Below are 17362 nucleotides of genomic sequence, written 5' to 3' on the forward strand. Positions count from 1 at the left end.
CCCTCACGACCAGGTCAGAAAGTTATCCCCCTTGACTAATTCTTGCAAGCCTCGAGGCGCACGACGACGCCTCAGCCTCGAGAAGCAAAAACTGCGGCAAGTCCCCCGCGCTAAGTGGTTCCTACACACGAGCATGCAGCACCAAAACACAGCACGAGAATAATGAAAATAGCATAATATTTAACGACAACAGTCCAGCACGCCCCTACGGGCCCCACACTACTCTCTCTTTGTGCAGGAAAGGGAGAAAAACAAAAATAGACACGGCTTGCCCGGCGACGACTCATGGCGAGGGCTCGTACCGCCCTCCGGAGCTCAGTCATACCCCTCCTCACGCTTCACCGAGGCGCGACGACGGGCTGACCTACTACTACCCTCAAGGCGAGCGCGACGGCGCGGTGGCTGGTCACGGCCGCTGCTGGAGGAGCTGTCGTCCGAAGGGGCGCCGCCGAAACTTGGCGAGCTACGAACGTCGCCGGCCACGCACCCTCCTTTGTCTTCATCTCGGCCATCGCCGAGGCTGAGCACCCGGTTGCCATCATCATCATCTTTGGGGCAGCACCCAACGCGGCGGCCGTCTTCTCCGAACACCCTCACATAGAGGGTGGCGTCGCCATCAAACTTGAAATGCAGGGTGCACCGCCGGCCCAGGCCACGCACGCGGGCAAACGTTTGCCAGCCACAGGCCAAAGCCACATTCCTGGCGATGGAGATCTCTAGTGAGACCCAAGAGGCCTTGCTGCAGCAGCCGTCCGCTTGGAGCCAGAGGCCACCAGGAGCGCCGGCCGGGAGTTCGCCCGCGAAGAAGCGGGGAAGCTGGAGCCAGCTGCCGGTTGGGTCCGCTGGCCACACGACGAACTCCGGCAGCACCTCAGCCGAGTGGAAGCGAGGCCTAGGAGCCTGCGCGGCCACGACGTGCCTCCCCTCACCCACCAGACGCCCGTGGCCATGCGGGAGATCCCCGCCACGACCACGGGAAGCCACTGCGGGGGTCGCAGGATGCTTGAGAGGACGACCTCGGCCGTGCTTGGGCGGAGGAGAGTTAGGCCCTTCCCGACGGGCCTTTCCTTTCTCCGCGGCTGAGAACCTCTTCAACGGCGCCATAGGACACGGCGAGCAGCTGGGGCGGGGAGAAAGGAAGAAGCAAGGAGGAAGATGTACAGCGGGGGCCTGCGCTCTCCCGCATTTATAACCGGAGGAGGCCAACCGTCGGCCTCCACGATTGCAGGTAATCATGACTCATTTCTGCATGCAGGGACTTGTCAAGTCGGGCAGTTGCCAAGGCAGCATGGGGAAGCGGAGGCGCCCACGTCCAATCAACCGCCACGCGGCGCCCAGGGTCGCAGGCTGTCGGGGCCCGCGGCGCTCCGCACTTGCCCCTTTGCTTCTCTGGTAAGCCAACTCCGAGCGCCTTAGGCCTGGGGGCTACTGTCGGTGTTCTGGGAATGGGGGTCCCCAGACTTGCCTGCCTGCGGCCTGCGGCGTGGCTCGAGTGGTGGCCCAGTACGACCCATCTTCATCAGCGCAAACTCAAGACCCTCACAAGGGGCCAAGCCTCACGGAGTAGACGATGCAAGGCTTCCTCAGGAGCGGCCTCGCCAGGCAGGCTCGCAAGGAGGCGGAGAGATCAAGGCAAGGGTACCTCGCGAGGAGCTCGTGACACAAGCCGTGACGATCGAGACTAGGGGGGCGCCAGGCAGGCGCCGGCCTGCGCATTGTCCTTGTTTCCTCTTTGCTGCAAAGGGGGCAAGCACAGGCGTGGAGTACCGAGGCATCAGGCAAAGGTTACCATTCCAGTGCAACGAGACCAAGACCAGCAGAGCGGTAGGATGGAGGTCACCGTGGAGCCCAAGACGGCGTCATCACTAGTGCCTTTGGCAGCCGAAGACCAACTTTAGTCAGGATAACTTGTACTAGGTGTTCCCCTTCAAAATGGTCGTTCTTGGCGCCCTTCCCGCTCAATATTTGGGAAGAGGACCAGGGCCTCTATAAATAGGGCTAGTCACCGCAGTAGAAGGGATCCAGAATATCACCTAGAGACGGGAAAATCCACCCCAAGTAGAACACCGCATTAGCTCAAGAACACCTCTCGCGAGGCAGTTCTTCCTTTGTACTATTCATCATCAGCCCCTGAGGCAATCCACCACACCACACACTAGAGTAGGGTATTACACCACAACGGTGGCCCAAACCAGTATAAATCTTGTGTCCCTCGTGTTGTTCATCATTTAGCTTAGATTCCCGTGAGACAATCAGACGCGGATTGGTAGGGGGGAGATCTTCGCGCGCACCCCAGAGTTCAAACCTTAAGGGTCTGCCCGAACCCAACATCCGACAATGGTTTTGCTACAAAATGAAATGCATAGTGTTCTTTTTCCTATTGTTAAAAATTTAGGTTGCTTTGGCACGATATATTGTTTGTCCTTTATGGGTTGAGATGTATACTCTTATTCCTTTGTCGTTAGTTGATCTTGTTCTCTGTCTCTCTCTCTCTCCTCGGGGAGGGTCCGGGACCCACAGCCACCGGGAAGTTTGATCTTGCGGAAGAGGGCGAGAAGAGTGGTGGATGGAGCTTGTAGCGCCGCTTGGTCAAAATTGGGTTGCTGCTGGATGCGATGGGTTTCTGATGGTGTGGACCACAGCCTGTTATACAATATGAAGATGCACGAACCTCTTGTAACTTTGTTCATTTATGATCTTTGCTTTGCAGGACATGACTATAGATGGTGTATTTTTTGGGTGGAAAAAAGTGTTATTAAGAGTTGTGTTATAATCTTTCCTTTGATACATTTCTTTTGTAACTAGTCATCTAATGGTTTTTGTTATCCTTGCACCCGCATTATTGTGTGGAAGTGTGGAGTTTGATGGTGATCCATCTGTGGTAGTACCAGTTTGTCAGAGATGATGTTGTAGGAGGTGTTGCCAATACTTTATGTCGGTCGAATGTATGTTGTAAACTGTGGAGTTTGTAGTTAGGAGTTGTAAACTTTGGATTGTACTGTGTTTCTCAATCTCAAGAAGTACTGAATCCTTGATACCCAATGAATGAATGTCTGCTTTTTTTATTTATTCTCCATGAATGTTGTTAGCTCGCTGTCTGTTGCGTCTCAAGACCAAAATTCCCATACTGGTCTATCTAGTATGCATATATGTTTTTTTGATGAAATTGGCTGGCTGGCTAGTGAGGCATGATAGCCCCTTGCAAACATTGAACAAAACAAGCAACTGGTAGTTGTTTATCGTGTGTCTCGATCTTCATATGTATGTATATGCATCTTTTTCAGTATTTTTGGGGAACAAATGTTTTCAATGTCACAAGATGCACATGCCAGGTTGAACTGCTGGCTATAATACGAGCATAGTATGAGTCTTCCATGCGCAAATGTGAAAGAAAATCAACTGGCTATAACAGGAATTTTACATGAGAGAGAAAAAGAAAGACAAATCAAGCCGGATAGAAGTTGTAGGTGGATAGAAGTAATGGTATATGATTCACATATGGGATCTACTGGGTGTTATTTGAGGGTTGCTGCCTGTTAGGAACTTAATAAACTGCACAAAGAGAGAAATCAACTCCCCATGCACACGTACATCTTCCAAGACTCTCATTTAATCCCCTCATTTTCCTCCTTGAAACCAGGCACTCCCTCAATCTTCTCCCAAGACTGACGCACCATTTAATTGCTATCACTCAGTCCCATGCACGCGCCCCTCCTCCATTACTCCTGTCACCCCTCGTTCGTCTGCGTGCGATCCAACCCGCATCGATCCATCGGCTACCGCCTCCTCTCCAGTGCCTCACGCGGATCGGGCTCCTATCCGACGGTTCCCTGCACTCCTAGCTTGCTTGTTGCTACCCAGGTTATGCAATCTCTTCTATAAATGGCCGCCCCTTGCTCTCGCCTCTCCATCTTCATCGCCCACACATTGCTCCTCGTGCATATGCTAAGAACCCCACCTCGTTCTTTCTCCTGAAGCAAACATATCACTTCATCTACAGCGAGTACATCAAGCGGCCAGCTCCCGAAGGTTGTGCCATATCGTTCTGATTCAGATGGAAGCAGGTTAGTGGAAAAAAATATGCATCAACATCTGTTCAATGCTTCCCTCTCATGTGTAAACATGCTTTATTATCAGTGCATCTCTTGATTTTAAACTTGTAATAGTGTGGTGATTTTTTCCACTACTATGCCAATCGAGGAAATATGACATGAAGTCTGTTGGAAATATTAGTGATGAGGTCACCTACTACAGGTAGGGTTAAGGAACTGTCAGCTGGGACCCACCTAGGGCCCCACATCATCATTGGTAGGTCTCTGGACCATATGAGCACACGGATGCGTATGACAGGAAGTCCACTCAGACACATCGACGGCACTCGGATGCCTACCCTGCAGTCGACATGACCACCACCACTCGGACAAGGGAGGTGGAGAGACAACACGGGATCTGCAATGGCCGAGTAGTCTTAAGTTGAACTTTAAGTAGAGTCATAACTACCCTTACCTGTAACTGTTGTAGTTGTGACTATTTACTCATGTAACTGCCGTAGTTATGGGCATTAATCACCCTGGCAACGTGGGAGAGAAGGAGGCTGTGATGCACTCTATATAAGCCATCCTCCTCATCCATAGCAAGGGTTAAGCACTCTCTTTAATCATACCCCCAAAGAAAACAAGCCTCGGGGCACGAGACGTAGGGTTGTTACCTCCTCCGAGAGGGGCCTGAACTCGTATACGCCGAGTGTTACACATGTGTTGTAGCTAGGCTCTGCCCCTCTTTTGTACCCATAGTACTCATTGTCAGGATCGTAATCCCGACAGTTGGCGCCCACCGTGGGGCTGCGCATTTAGAGAGTTTACGAGCATGTGGAATTTCATCATCATCATCATGTTAGTCGGTGGCGAGATCCGTTTCGGAACACTCAGCTTCATCGCCGATGACTCAGCATGGCTTCTAGAGGCACCCGTCTACCTAGCTTCCGTCCTCGAGTACCTCGCCACCGAGCTGCTGGAGCTCACTGGGAACGTCGTCAAGGAAAACAAGTACCGCATCATGCCCAGGCACCTGCTGCTGGCCTTGAGGAACGACCAGGAGCTCAGGAGGCTGCTGGCCGGCGTCACCATTGCGCACGGCGGCGTGCTGCCCAACATAAACCCAGTGCTGCTCCCCAAGAGGACGGCGGAGAAGAACCCAAGGAGGGCAAGTCGAGCAAGAAGGCCGCCAAGTCCCCCAAGAAGGCCGGCAAGAAGGCTTAGAGCATCTATAACCGGACTTGGCAAATTCGGCCCCTCAAACGCCCGCGGACGCACCCAGGCGCGTCTGTGGGCACTGACAGGGCACCCCTCAAATAATGTAATCCACATCCAGACACCTCAATTACCATATCTCAAATCCATACAAACTCATGCAACTACGTCGACGCACACGCATCGTCCGACTACTCCATCACACTACACTAAACATGACATTGGACTACCAAAATTTGGCATGTTTGGCTATGGTGGAGTTCATCCACGGCTGCTTTTGCCCTTCCCAGCGCCCTTGTCGTCCTTCTCGCGGAAATGCCGATCGACGACGCAATACGGATCGAACCGGATCTGCCCATCGCCGGAGCTGTCCTCGTCGTCGGTGTCCTCCTTCTCCTCCTTTGATGGCAGTCCGACCATGGCATGGACCACCCGATTCTGCTCTCGGGCGAGGGCGCGTGTGTTCCTTCACTGTCGTTTCTTCACAATGCGGCGCTGATGGCTTCCTCCTTTGCGGCCGCTCGCGCCGCCGCATCAGCCACCTCCACCGCCGCAGTTTCCGCCGCGATACGGGCCTCGTCGGCCCTTATCCTCTCCTTCCCACGGCGGGCCGCCCGTTCCCGGTGGGACTCATACTCTTCTCGACCAGTGATGGGGAAGGAGAGGTGTTCCGGCCGAGACCGCGAGGATCCAGCACCAAAGGACACGAGCGCCCGGTGATGCGACGCTATGGCATCGCAGCAGACGGATCCATCCGTCGGCCGGGCGTTGTCCTCGCGGGAGCGGCGGAGTGCAATGCAGGTTGCCATTGCCTCCTCCAACCCACACGGGAAGACACCACAGTCGACGGATCCGGACCGCTCGGAGTCCGATCCGCTGCCTGCCGCGGCGGAGAAAGCCGGAAACCATCGTAGGTGTGCTGGGGTGGTGGAGGGGAGTGGAGTGAAGTGACTAGGGTTTGCTCCGGCGAGCGGATAGGGACGAATATAAGTGGGGTCGGGTGGGCCAGCATGGGCCGTGTCCGAGCTGGTGGGCACGCCCGGGCGCCCCCATATCCGTCCCATTTTTGGGCTGGATGTGGGGGTGCCGGTCAGCCCCAGTATTTGAGGCCCGCATGAGGCGTCCATCTCGATCGAAAAAACGTGACTGGTCAGTGACCGGGCGGCCCGTCTGACCGTTTGAGACGGGTTTGAGAGGTCCGGCTGTAGATGCTCTTAGAGAGAGACGCGCATCGATTGTCTTTTCGTGCTTTGTAGAAATAATGGTGTCGATGTAGATCTGTGCTGCCAAATCCAGGAATCTCTCTGATTTTATCCAAATTGTTTGCTCTGTCGTCTGTTCTTGATATCGCAATGTGACATAAGTTCTGTGGCAAGACTCAGATCTGTTTGAATTTGTCAACATTTCTTGCTCGGGGCACTGGAAAGGCAACATTTGTTGTAATAAATTCGTGATTCGTATCAGCGAAGTTTAATTAGAATTTGCAGCAATGCACACCATGCGCCCGACCGCCGGAAGCTGTAACTTGACAACGCCGGGGACGGGATGGAAGGGAAGTTCGCCACAGCAGCACGACGTCTTCGTTGCTGCCTAGAGAATAGAGATCCCCACTCGTTAGTCTCCTCCAACTCCATGGTGCACGGCACAGTCGTCCCTCAGTTCGGCCTTTGCACGCTTCCCGCATGAGTTATGCCTGACTTTTGTGCACCCGACTTGCTCGACGGAATGCTCGACAAGAGCAATCGGGTCGCAACGACGCCGCATGGCCCGGTGTTACGCGTCGCCGTGATCAGGTGAGCCACGTCGCGTGCCCATTGCTGTTAAAGTGGCGCGACCAAATGCTATCTATCGCTCGTTGTGAGCAATACTCACTCTCACTTGCATGCATGTTTAAAAAAACATGAGAAGTTTACTGGGCCGCTAACGGTTTTAGGAACCTTTCCTCAGGTTTTGGAAAGGTTTCAGAAGGTTTTATTTTTCTGTTTTGTTCTTATTCGGTTTCCCCCCTGTTTTTCTTTCCCTTTTTCTTTTCTGTTTTCCTTCTTAAAAATAGTCGGAATTTCAAAATTGCTTGGTATTTTCAAAAAATCTTTACTTTTCAAATATTTATTCAGTATTTTAAAATCTCTGTGTTTTCAAATTTTATTCACGAATTCAAAAAAAATTGGGGATTTAGAAATGTTAACATTTTAAAAAATTATCCAGAATTTTAAAAATGTCTCCTTCTTCAAAATTGTTCACAAATTCAAAAAATGTTCCCATTTAAAAAACATATTCGGAACTTTTATAAAAAATTGGTATTTTCAAAAACTGTTTGCGTTTTTCCAAAAGTTGTTCAAAAATTGTTTGTGCTTTCAAATATTCACTTTTATAAAAATATTCATATTTTTTTAAAAAAAATCAATCTTTAGAAAACCAACTTTAAACCGGTGTGACAATGGCGAGTCGCTATAATGTACGGTTCAATCCAGAGCGAGCAGAACAACGAGCGTGTAGGAGCTTCTTGTCCGGTCCACCAAGGAGCTTCATGTCCGACGTGGCTGCATCTCAAACAACGAGTGATACAGATCACCGCCACGATACAACACCATATTTTCCACCTCATTGTTTGCTGCATTTGCTCTCTGGAACAGGTCCAATGGTCCAACTTATGACGGACTATACGAATGTCGGATGTGTCGACATATAGTCTGACTTTGTCCAGAGCCTCTGGATAATGTTGGATACCGGGTTGGATGTTGGTCCAGACAGTCTCACAAGTCGAAATGTCTAACTTAAGTTGGACTATTCGACTTCTCTGTGCAATGAGCCCAACACACAAAATCCTAATTGCTAAACAGTAAAACGGAGCTACTCACGCCCCTCCACAGCGTTTTGAACTCGCCAGCCGTTGGATCCTTATATGTACGCTCCAGATCTACAGATCGCTGAACCTCCCCCATGCATTGCCTTTTTTTACCACGCCACAGGCGCAGCCAGCTCAGACAACCGTAACCGGGCCGCTGCTCCGCAGACCGACCTGGACGGTTGCTCCTTAATCGGGCCGAATGGGAAAAGCGTAAACAGGCCCAGATAAGTGGATACACGAGGCCATCCATGTTTTCAGTCTCTCTTGATTTCTTCATACAATGGATGCGTTCATCTTCATCCTGGCGGCGGCGGAATAATGGCGAGGCAGCTCGGCTGTCCACTTTCTGTTAGTTCTGCTCGGCGTGGAGCTGCGGTACTACTCTTTTCACTTGGTTCCTCTATATATGTGTTAGGGTTCCATATCAAAAAAAGAAGTGTTAGGGTTCCATGTTGTTTTCCTTTGATTTCCTCGGCCGCCATTTTTTTATCTTTCCTGGTTTCCTCAGTCTGGATAGGAAAACTTCCTGGGCGGGTTCCAGTTGGGATGGCAGCGGTGTTCTTGTTATTGGATAGTTTTTTTTTACATCTGTTTCATTGATGGAAAGGTGAGTTCAGTTTTAAATCCCGTGTGAGAAGATCTTTACGAGGATGGCCAAGAACGGGTACTAAAATTACGAATGTTCATAGCTATGTGATTTTAGAATTCATGTTTGGATTCATAGAAATATTATGTGATTTTTCTAATCACCTGTTTGCGTGAAATTGTCCAAGTGATCATGGATATGATTCCAGTTGTGTGAGATTTATGCCTCATTTGGACCATCTTGGAATTAATTTTTGCGTTGATCAAGTGATGCCGATGTTTTATCCTTTACGGGGCTCTTATAGATGTGAACCAAGGTTTGTTTCCATCGCTATTTTTAAGGATTTTTTTAAAGTATCTATGTATTACTCCAGAAAGTATTTATACACACAATTGATTTGTGCAAGTGTTTGTCCCTTTGTTGAGAGTATATATGCACAACTAATTCCTAAGAATAGATGTTTGTGTTGCTGAGCAAAGTATTGCTGAAAGTACTATATTACGTGGAGTTTTCTTTTTTGGAGATTGCAAACCACTCATGCCAAGCGGTATATTACGTGGAGTTACAGGATGAGTTCCCTGTCTTGGCAATCTTCTTCTTTTCTGCAAGATTTAGGGTTTAATTTTGTTAAGAAAACTTGACTGAAGTGTAGATTGCTTGATCCATTGTTTTTTAAGCTTTTGAGCGTCAATGCCGTTTTTGACAAGCACTGTAGGACACTGGTGAAGTTGAAATTGGTGGTGATTAGTTTGTTAATAAGGGCCATGTAGATACCTGCGGTACTTAACAAAATGTTGCTTTTGTGTTTGGAGCTAATAATGTCATTAAAGTGCTCCAACCAAATTGGAAGGCCAGCATGGTGCAATGATTTGGAGCTAAGAATGTATGTTGTACTCGCTTCATCTCAAAATAAGTGTAGGTAATTTAGTATAACTTCAGTACAAAGTTGTACTAAATCACCTACACTTATTTTGGGACGGAGGGAGTAGTTCATGTATCATAGTGGATGATTTTCTTCACTTTAATTTCCAATACCACGGGCCCATGGTCATCAAATTTTCTTAACCCTTTGAGTGCTACAGCATGGCAGGTGCCGACTCGGGCACTAGATTGAAGAGGAAGAGGAAATAAATGGTAGCCATGACATTTCTTTTTGGCAACGACCTTGATCTACATGGTGTGCTAGGTTTTGGTTTTGTTTAGTTATTTGATGAAATAATATGCTAGATAAGTATGCCTCGTGATTTTATGAGAGGTTGTAATTTTGAGCTGAACGAGTTGTCCATGATTCCACATCTGTACCTAATTTTACCTTTACCTCTCCAGGTGTTGAGATCCTCTCTATGCTCAAATTAGGGTTACAACGACATAATAAATCCATATCACGACATTCGGACCTGACTTCTGTTGTGTGGCTGATGCAGTGTGAGGATTAATGTTGTGCTTATATGAGGCGCCAATTAACTCAAAATTTGTTTTTAGTTGATCTATTTTGTTTACTAGCTGGCGGCCCAAATATCAACATTCTGCTTAATAGAATTCAGCTTAATTGTCCATCTGTGTCGCCTTTGGTATTGTGATTTGTCATGGTCTTACTGCACGAGTGAGGTGCACTGTTAACAACCATTGCTTGCTTGTAAGAACTCGAATTCAAGCTGCTATCTTGGAAACATGTATCCCCTATATCTCTAAGATGATTGTTCTCCATCCGGTTTATTTCTAAATAATTTAATTATTTATCGTTAATGTTGGGCGGGCGCGGCAAAGCGCTCCATCATGTTCTAGTGGACATATATAAGCCATCCTTCTTCAAACGAGGGTGACGGCTCCCACTCTCTTTCCTCCATTGATCTGCTCACATCTCTGTTTCATCCCTCTCTAGCCACTCAAATCCTTCCCATATTTTAGAGAGAGCAAGAGAAACATCTAATATACAAATCCACCAAAGCAAAACTCGAGTTTGTTGATTCGCCACGAGATCCTAGCACATCTTGTTACTCTTGGATTTATGGGAAACCCTAGACAGTGGTATTTTCCTAGAGCTTCCGACTTGTGTGGTTGTGCCTCGGGCTCGTTTGTGGAACTTGCCCCAAGAGCTACTATTTCTTAACTGTGCCATCTAAATAAAAATTGGATGTGACACCTTATTTAGTGAAGAAAGGAAGAGTTATCACATCTTAATCTAGATATAGTTTTTAGCATAAAAACCAAGACAATTCATACCTTTTCTCTCACAGAACACGCTAAATAGGAACACTTTTAGGAAGTACAACAATAAGATACAATGCTGAATAGCTTATGTCTAAATAAATATGATACAATTACTAAAAAGTAAAACTGAGCTAGTCATGCCTCCTCACATCAATTTGGCTCCTAAACCGTTCGATTCAGCGTACAAACGCATCGGATGAGTGCATGGTGTGCGGCATTACCTTGGGTCTAATTCGCCAGGTCCGCTCTCGCAAGCCGGCCAGACCAACGTCTAAAGGGCCGCTGCTCCACGGACCTTTTTTCGTGCCTTCTCATGAACCGGGCTGCCATGAGCCGTGTGAACGCGAGGGAAATAATTTTATGGGCGACGCTACGCGTCCGCTGGTGGATGTTAATATTTTATCCGTCGCCGCGATGGCCGTTGGATACCTCCTCGAAATAGGCTTTCGCCCCGCTATATAGATATAGCAGCCACACGATACAACTGATAGTCCAATGCTCGGGCAAACAGCACAAGCAAGCCCAAAAGAAATAACAGAGACAGAAAAAGAAACTAATGACAACAGAGTCGGGTCGACAAAAACGATGGTGACCCGCAACCGCTGCGCCCGCCGGAGAATTTCCACCACGCTCCTAGCACTTCGGACCGCCGCATACCAAGCAACACCTTCAGGAAGGAACGCGACGATGCCGATGCTGTTGCCCGGACTGGTCCTAGGGTTTCCCCGGGTACACGGAGGGGCGTGTGGAAGAGGTAAGCCCGGCGCCCTTCAGGAAGGACCGGTGGCGCCCGCGGGCGTCACCGCGTCGGTGCCGGCCAAGCCGACAGGGATTTCTCCCGTCCGCCACACATCCACATCCCCGGCCGCTCCGTCGCACTCCACCAATCTTGCCGCCCACCAACATGCGCCACCACGGTCTTAAGATCACCACCGCCGTCTCACCATGGCCGTTGGATATCCGAGCTGATAGCCGTCTGATCTAGTGTCCGTGTTCCGTATGTCCACTTGTTATTCCCGCAACAAATACTCTGTTGCAGAAACAACACTCTTGCCGCTGGCTCCGACAGAGCTGCAGCCCGCGCAGCGCCGCGGCCAACCCACCGCAAAATCTTCCCGCCGCCGGTGTGCGGGAGCTACTCCAGTGCATCATATCGTGTGTCGGATGGTTGGACCTGACACAAATTGAGCTCACCGAGGGGCCCTGCTTTGAGCATAGGCGCAACCTCTACTCCGGCATGGCGGCGACGAGCTCCCACGCCGGGAACTCCTTTGCGATTTCTGCAACTGGAGCTATGTTTCTGAAACACGCGTCGTGTTGCAATTCTTGGCAGTGTACGCTCTAAGATCGTGTGCTTCTTCAACGTTTTCTGTAACTGGGCCTATGTTTCTGAAGCAGGACCCTTGTTGCAGAAAAAATCTTTGTTTTTTTTTCTGAAACAAGACCTGTGTTGCAAAAACTTTCTAAAAATAGACATGTGTTGCAATTATTATTTTTGCAACTGAGGTCTGGTTGCAGAAAATTTTCATGACCGAGGTTTTGTTGTAGAACATAGATCCGTCGTAAACTACTGCAACACTACATATGTTTCAGAAACATAGCCTCTGTTGCAAAAGCGCGTTCGATGAAGGACAGTATACGAGCCCTCACTGAACACGTGTCATGCATTGGACGTGGTGGACGCTACCGCTGTGATCCGCCGGTTGATGATAAGCTTTTCCCTAATTTTATCAGTTGAGCGATGGCGCTGCAGACAATTTCTTGGTGATTAAGAGCATCTTCAGGCATGTACCTCTAATTCGATCCTTCAAACGTCCGCGAACACAATCGGTCAGTAATCGGGTGTGTTTGTTTTGAGTCCCTATTTATCCGTCCGCACAGCTACACGCCTCATTTTTTTCCTCATATGTTCAGTCACATGTATGTGATTGGTGGAGATAAAGAGAAAAAGAAAATAATAAATAAAGAAAGAGAAAAGGTGATCCGGGGTGGGGACACGTCCTATGTGGCAAACTGACCAGACGCGCCCGAGCGCATTCGTGAGCTCTTATATCTATCTCAAATATGAGGAGGAGCTGTTGCCTTTCTGCTCCCATCACCGAATGGCAGTTTGACTACTTGTTGTGACGTGTGCCACACAAACATGCTCCACCACTTATTCAAATTCCATAGCAGATGTTATGTTTAGAATTGGGAGTGCCCTTAACAATCTATAAGGCTGGTTCTTTTCTCTCCGTGGAACCTCATGCACTAGTCAGTTCATCTAAAAGCTCAAGATCAGATACCGTGTAAAACTGCATGCACCAGTTAGTTCATCTAAAAACTCAAGCTAATGGAAAAAGGTAGATTATGCATTTATACGTCAACACTCTCTTCTTCAATCCAACAATAATATGATATTTAAACTTCAACCTCGCTACATCTTAGTCGACTGAGACTTGGTTAAGTCTCAGTTGATGCTATATTCGTGAGATCTAACATCGAGATCCATGTCTTTTTTCTTACATGTTATGTCACTTGACTAAGACATGGTTAAGCGTCAGTCGACTGAGGTCTAACCACACCATTTAAACTCTTATAACCGTTTACGTCATTTTATTATACTTGCTCCTAGTCTTCCCAAAACGGCCCGCTGGCCTAAATATGGCAGACGAAGAAGTAGGTGTCTCCAAAGAAGAGTGGCGCCACAGAAAAGGCGTCCGCAACTGCTTGATGAATGATCATCGGTTTTTTGGGTTGTGCTTGGTACTCTCGCTGGTGGTTGGTGCGTGTTGGGTATGGCTGGTTGGTTGATTGTGCGTTTAATTATGGGGTTGCATGCTTTGTGAGTAGTACACATGTGGTTGGTTTGTATCAGTTCCGTCCAGTTTTCCGTTGATTAACTAGTCAATTCTCTTCTTCTTAATTAATTGATGAGGCAAATCTTTTGCCTCTGTTTCGAGAAAAATAGAGGAGCAGCCCGTTGATGATTGCGGAGCTTTTACCTTGGTTACTGATTTCAGCAACATAAAAAGGGAAAAATGAAAAGAAAAATAACAGTATACGACTCTTGGGTCTTGACGATGGCACGAACATTTTTGACAAATTAATCATGAAATGAACCAGTCACCCAGGCACATGCTTCGCAGTAATACAGTATATCAGTACAAGCTTTGACAAATCAAGAACTACAAGGCGACGACACGTCACTCAAACATCACAGGTCACACCACCACCACACTTTGACTTTAGTCTTTGCACCCAGACGACCAAGTTGATCATGCAAACACTGCGAAGAAATTGACGCCATGAATTAGCTCGGAAGGAGTAGCAAGCAAAGCTAGTGCTTGTGCTCGAAGTCCTCGGTCGCGCGCGTGGGCTGGTAGCCGATGCCGTGGCGGTTGTTGGGGAACATCATGAAGGCGTAGCTGGCGACGCCGCCGACGACCGGCGGCAGCACGGCCATCATGGTCCTCTCGCCGGCCTCCAACTCCGGGTAGAGGCAGGACACGGTGTCCCTGTCCAGCAGCGCGAGGGTGGCGAACACGATGAGCGAGAGCGCGGCGTGCACGAAGTCGCCGGCGCGGAGGCGGTACCCGGACAGGTCCCTGGTGGCGCCGGCGTCCGGGTCGGCGGAGAAGGTGCGCATCCCGCGGCGCGTGACGACGCCGTAGTAGACCCTGCCGTCGGAGCCGACGTAGCTGTCGGTGAAGGAGGAGAAGGCGCAGAAGGCGCCGCAGAGCGCGAGGAGCGCCCCGGAGAGCACCTTGTTGTAGGCGGCGCAGTGGCCGTTGTTGGTGACGAGCGGGCTGAGGAACTGGAACATGAAGACCGTGCCGCTCGGCAGTAGCTTGATCAGGTCCGCCACCCCGCGCAGCGCCCGCTCCGCCACGCCCACGCTCCTCGGCGCCGGTGCCGCCATCAGTGGCCGCCTCGTCGCGTCCTGGCTCCCTATCTTGGATCGCACTGTTGACTAGCTAGACTGCGCTGCTGCTTGTCTTTGCTGCTGCTCGATCTTTGTGTGAGTGGAATGGAATGCGGCCGATCAGTGACGATTTATAAGCTTGATTGCTTGCCCGCATGGCAATCTTGTGGAAGGCCCCTCCCTCAGCTCCTGGATGTTGGACGACGGGTGGACGGAGTAATGGAAGCGGTTGCTTGGAAGGATTTCTTTCGCGGCATTGGTTTGCTTGCACTCCTGGATGTTATGCTGCTGATATGGATGGATCGATGGATGGATGGACAGCGTTTTTGCGTTGTCCGCTGGACATGTTTGGCATGCGAAGCTCAAGGGACGGACGGGCCGGAACGGCGGGGTGGTGAAGGTTTAGTTTTTCCTTGCTTTGCTTTTTATTTTTCCTCTTTCTTGTAACAGGAATTTCTTGCTTTGCTTGGAAGACATGCATGAGACAGACATGCACGGGCTGGACTTAATTTCATCCACTGGTCGGCAGTATATGCAAAATTTGGACTTGTTTGTTTGTGGGTTAAGCTTGCATATGTAATTGAGTCCAATGGATAGTGATATGCGCATGCAAGCGTACCTCCTATCTTTCCTTTGCTGAAGTACTTTGAGTTCCTCACCAATCTCTATTCGTAAATTCAATTGCAGAATGTGCTTTGCACCTTGCTAGGTTAGATTATAGGTGGCCATTGACAAACATAGGATAGAAAAAAATTGATAAACATAGGATAGAAAAAAATGTTACTTCCTAAAGTTGTATTAAAACATCGATAAATCATATGGATCAGAGGGAGTAGGACATTTGCCAAGATCCACAAAGTGGCTCTCCCAATAGGAGTGATTTGGGTGGCAACTACACCTCCCCACCATCCTCGCTGCCATCGGAGACCACGGTCACGCAAAGCCCGTGCAATGGTGAAAGCGCATCCCCACCTAGCCCCGTCTTCTCCCCTCCCCTCCCCTTTCCCTCCTCAATTCTGTCTTTCTTCTTGAGCTTGTCATTCAAACTCATAAGGACACTGTTGGGGATATAACTACTGGGTATGACCCGCCCAGGAGGGGCCGGGTCATGCCACTGGCGGCTTAAGATGAAGAGGCCCAAGAATATATGAAGATGGCGGTTCATAGAGCAAGCTTACTGAAGGCCCAAGACCCGGGGACGACCTGAGGCCCACGGGCATGAGCAGCCATATGTTTAACGTGTATTGTAAGGCAAGCTTAGTTAGATAGCGAGACAGACACGTTTATATGAGCCGGCCGGGACTCTGTAAGCCGCCGGGCATCAACCTGTATACAAAGGGGGTGACTCGGCGGCGGTTAACTCAAGAAACAACAAGTCGAGAACTAGGTCAAGCGTATTCGCTCTCTGGTAATCGAAACCCAAGCAATACAACCTAAAGCAGGAGTAGGCTTTACCTCGTTGAGAGGGGCCGAACCTGGGTAAACTCTCTGTGTCCTTTGTCCCATTTAACCCCTTCAAACTAACGTAGTTGCGATGGCTCCACACCTAAGTCATTTTGCCAGGGCATCTGTCGTGTTAAGTCCACGACAGTTGGCGCCCACCGTGGGGCCAGCGCACGGTGGTTTCGAGTTCTTGAAGGGCAGCTCGCAGGGATCAAGGGATATGCCGTAGGCTGAATGACCAAGAGTCACCGCAGCAAGCTCTACATCAACGATGCTGGCTGGGGCCCCGAGGCCGGCTCAATTGAGTGCGGGTACCGGGTCCCCTTCGGCAGAATCCACATCTTCATCGGCAAGATCGGTGAGTCGGAGCCTGAGCCGGACACCTTCACCGACATCCTCGAGACGGCTCAGCACGCACGACCCGCCAAGGTTCAACCCGCCGTGGAGCATGCTTTTGTGGGTTTTACTCAAGGAGTGGATCTTGAAGAAGGATCTGTGTCTACGGGAGAGACGGCCATCTACTCTGGTGATGAGTCCTCAACCGGCGAGACCGATTCCATATATCTATTGCAAGATGGTGGGCTTGGGGGCTGTTCCGATGGCGATAGTATTCTGGACCCCTATGAGCCACCAAACAGAGTTGCGATCTTCATGGCCGGCACACAACCGGTGCTCAACTCAACAACTGCTGCTGCTATGACTTCCAGTTCAACGGCCGTGGCGAGCGGCTCGGCACGCCCGCAGGCTCAGGTTCTGACCGAGCTTTTGGACGCTTTGGCAACTTTAATGGGGGCAGAGGTAACCCCAGAGACTCAAGCGCTGCACAAGGTGGATGTCCCGAAGCTGCGAGATGAGATAGCTCAGGCCAAGGAAGAACTTGCTGCTGAGAACGCGAGGATGGCGACAGAGCGAGCCGCCTTGGACGCGCAATCACAGCAGATCAAGGCAGAGTCGTTCTGGTTCACCTTGGATCAGAATGCTTTGAACGTTGTTATTAGGAGGAGGCATCAGACCCGTCTACCCTCAGAGTTTGAGGCTAGGAAACTTTTCAACACGCCTGGGGCAGGTCCAAGCAATCCACCTGAGGTAAACCGGGCTGTTGAGGCGCCTGGGACCGGAGC

General features: G+C 49.8%; 1 protein-coding gene and 1 pseudogene across 1 annotated transcript; one reads left to right on the forward strand and one right to left on the reverse strand.

Annotated features, from left to right (window-relative positions):
- The first annotated feature begins 4866 nt into the window (after nucleotides 1-4866).
- On the forward strand, nucleotides 4867-5258 carry LOC123158228 (histone H2A.2.2-like; annotated as a pseudogene).
- An 8692-nt stretch (nucleotides 5259-13950) lies between these two features.
- On the reverse strand, nucleotides 13951-14983 carry LOC123158947 (protein DMP2). The gene has a single exon (XM_044576765.1). It carries the CDS (start codon nucleotides 14793-14795, stop codon nucleotides 14214-14216), a length of 582 nt encoding a protein of 193 aa, XP_044432700.1. The 5' UTR covers nucleotides 14796-14983; the 3' UTR covers nucleotides 13951-14213.
- Between the last annotated feature and the right edge of the window lie 2379 nt (nucleotides 14984-17362).

The sequence above is a fragment of the Triticum aestivum genome, chromosome 7B (genome assembly GCF_018294505.1).
Source record: "Triticum aestivum cultivar Chinese Spring chromosome 7B, IWGSC CS RefSeq v2.1, whole genome shotgun sequence".
Lineage (NCBI taxonomy): Eukaryota > Viridiplantae > Streptophyta > Magnoliopsida > Poales > Poaceae > Triticum > Triticum aestivum.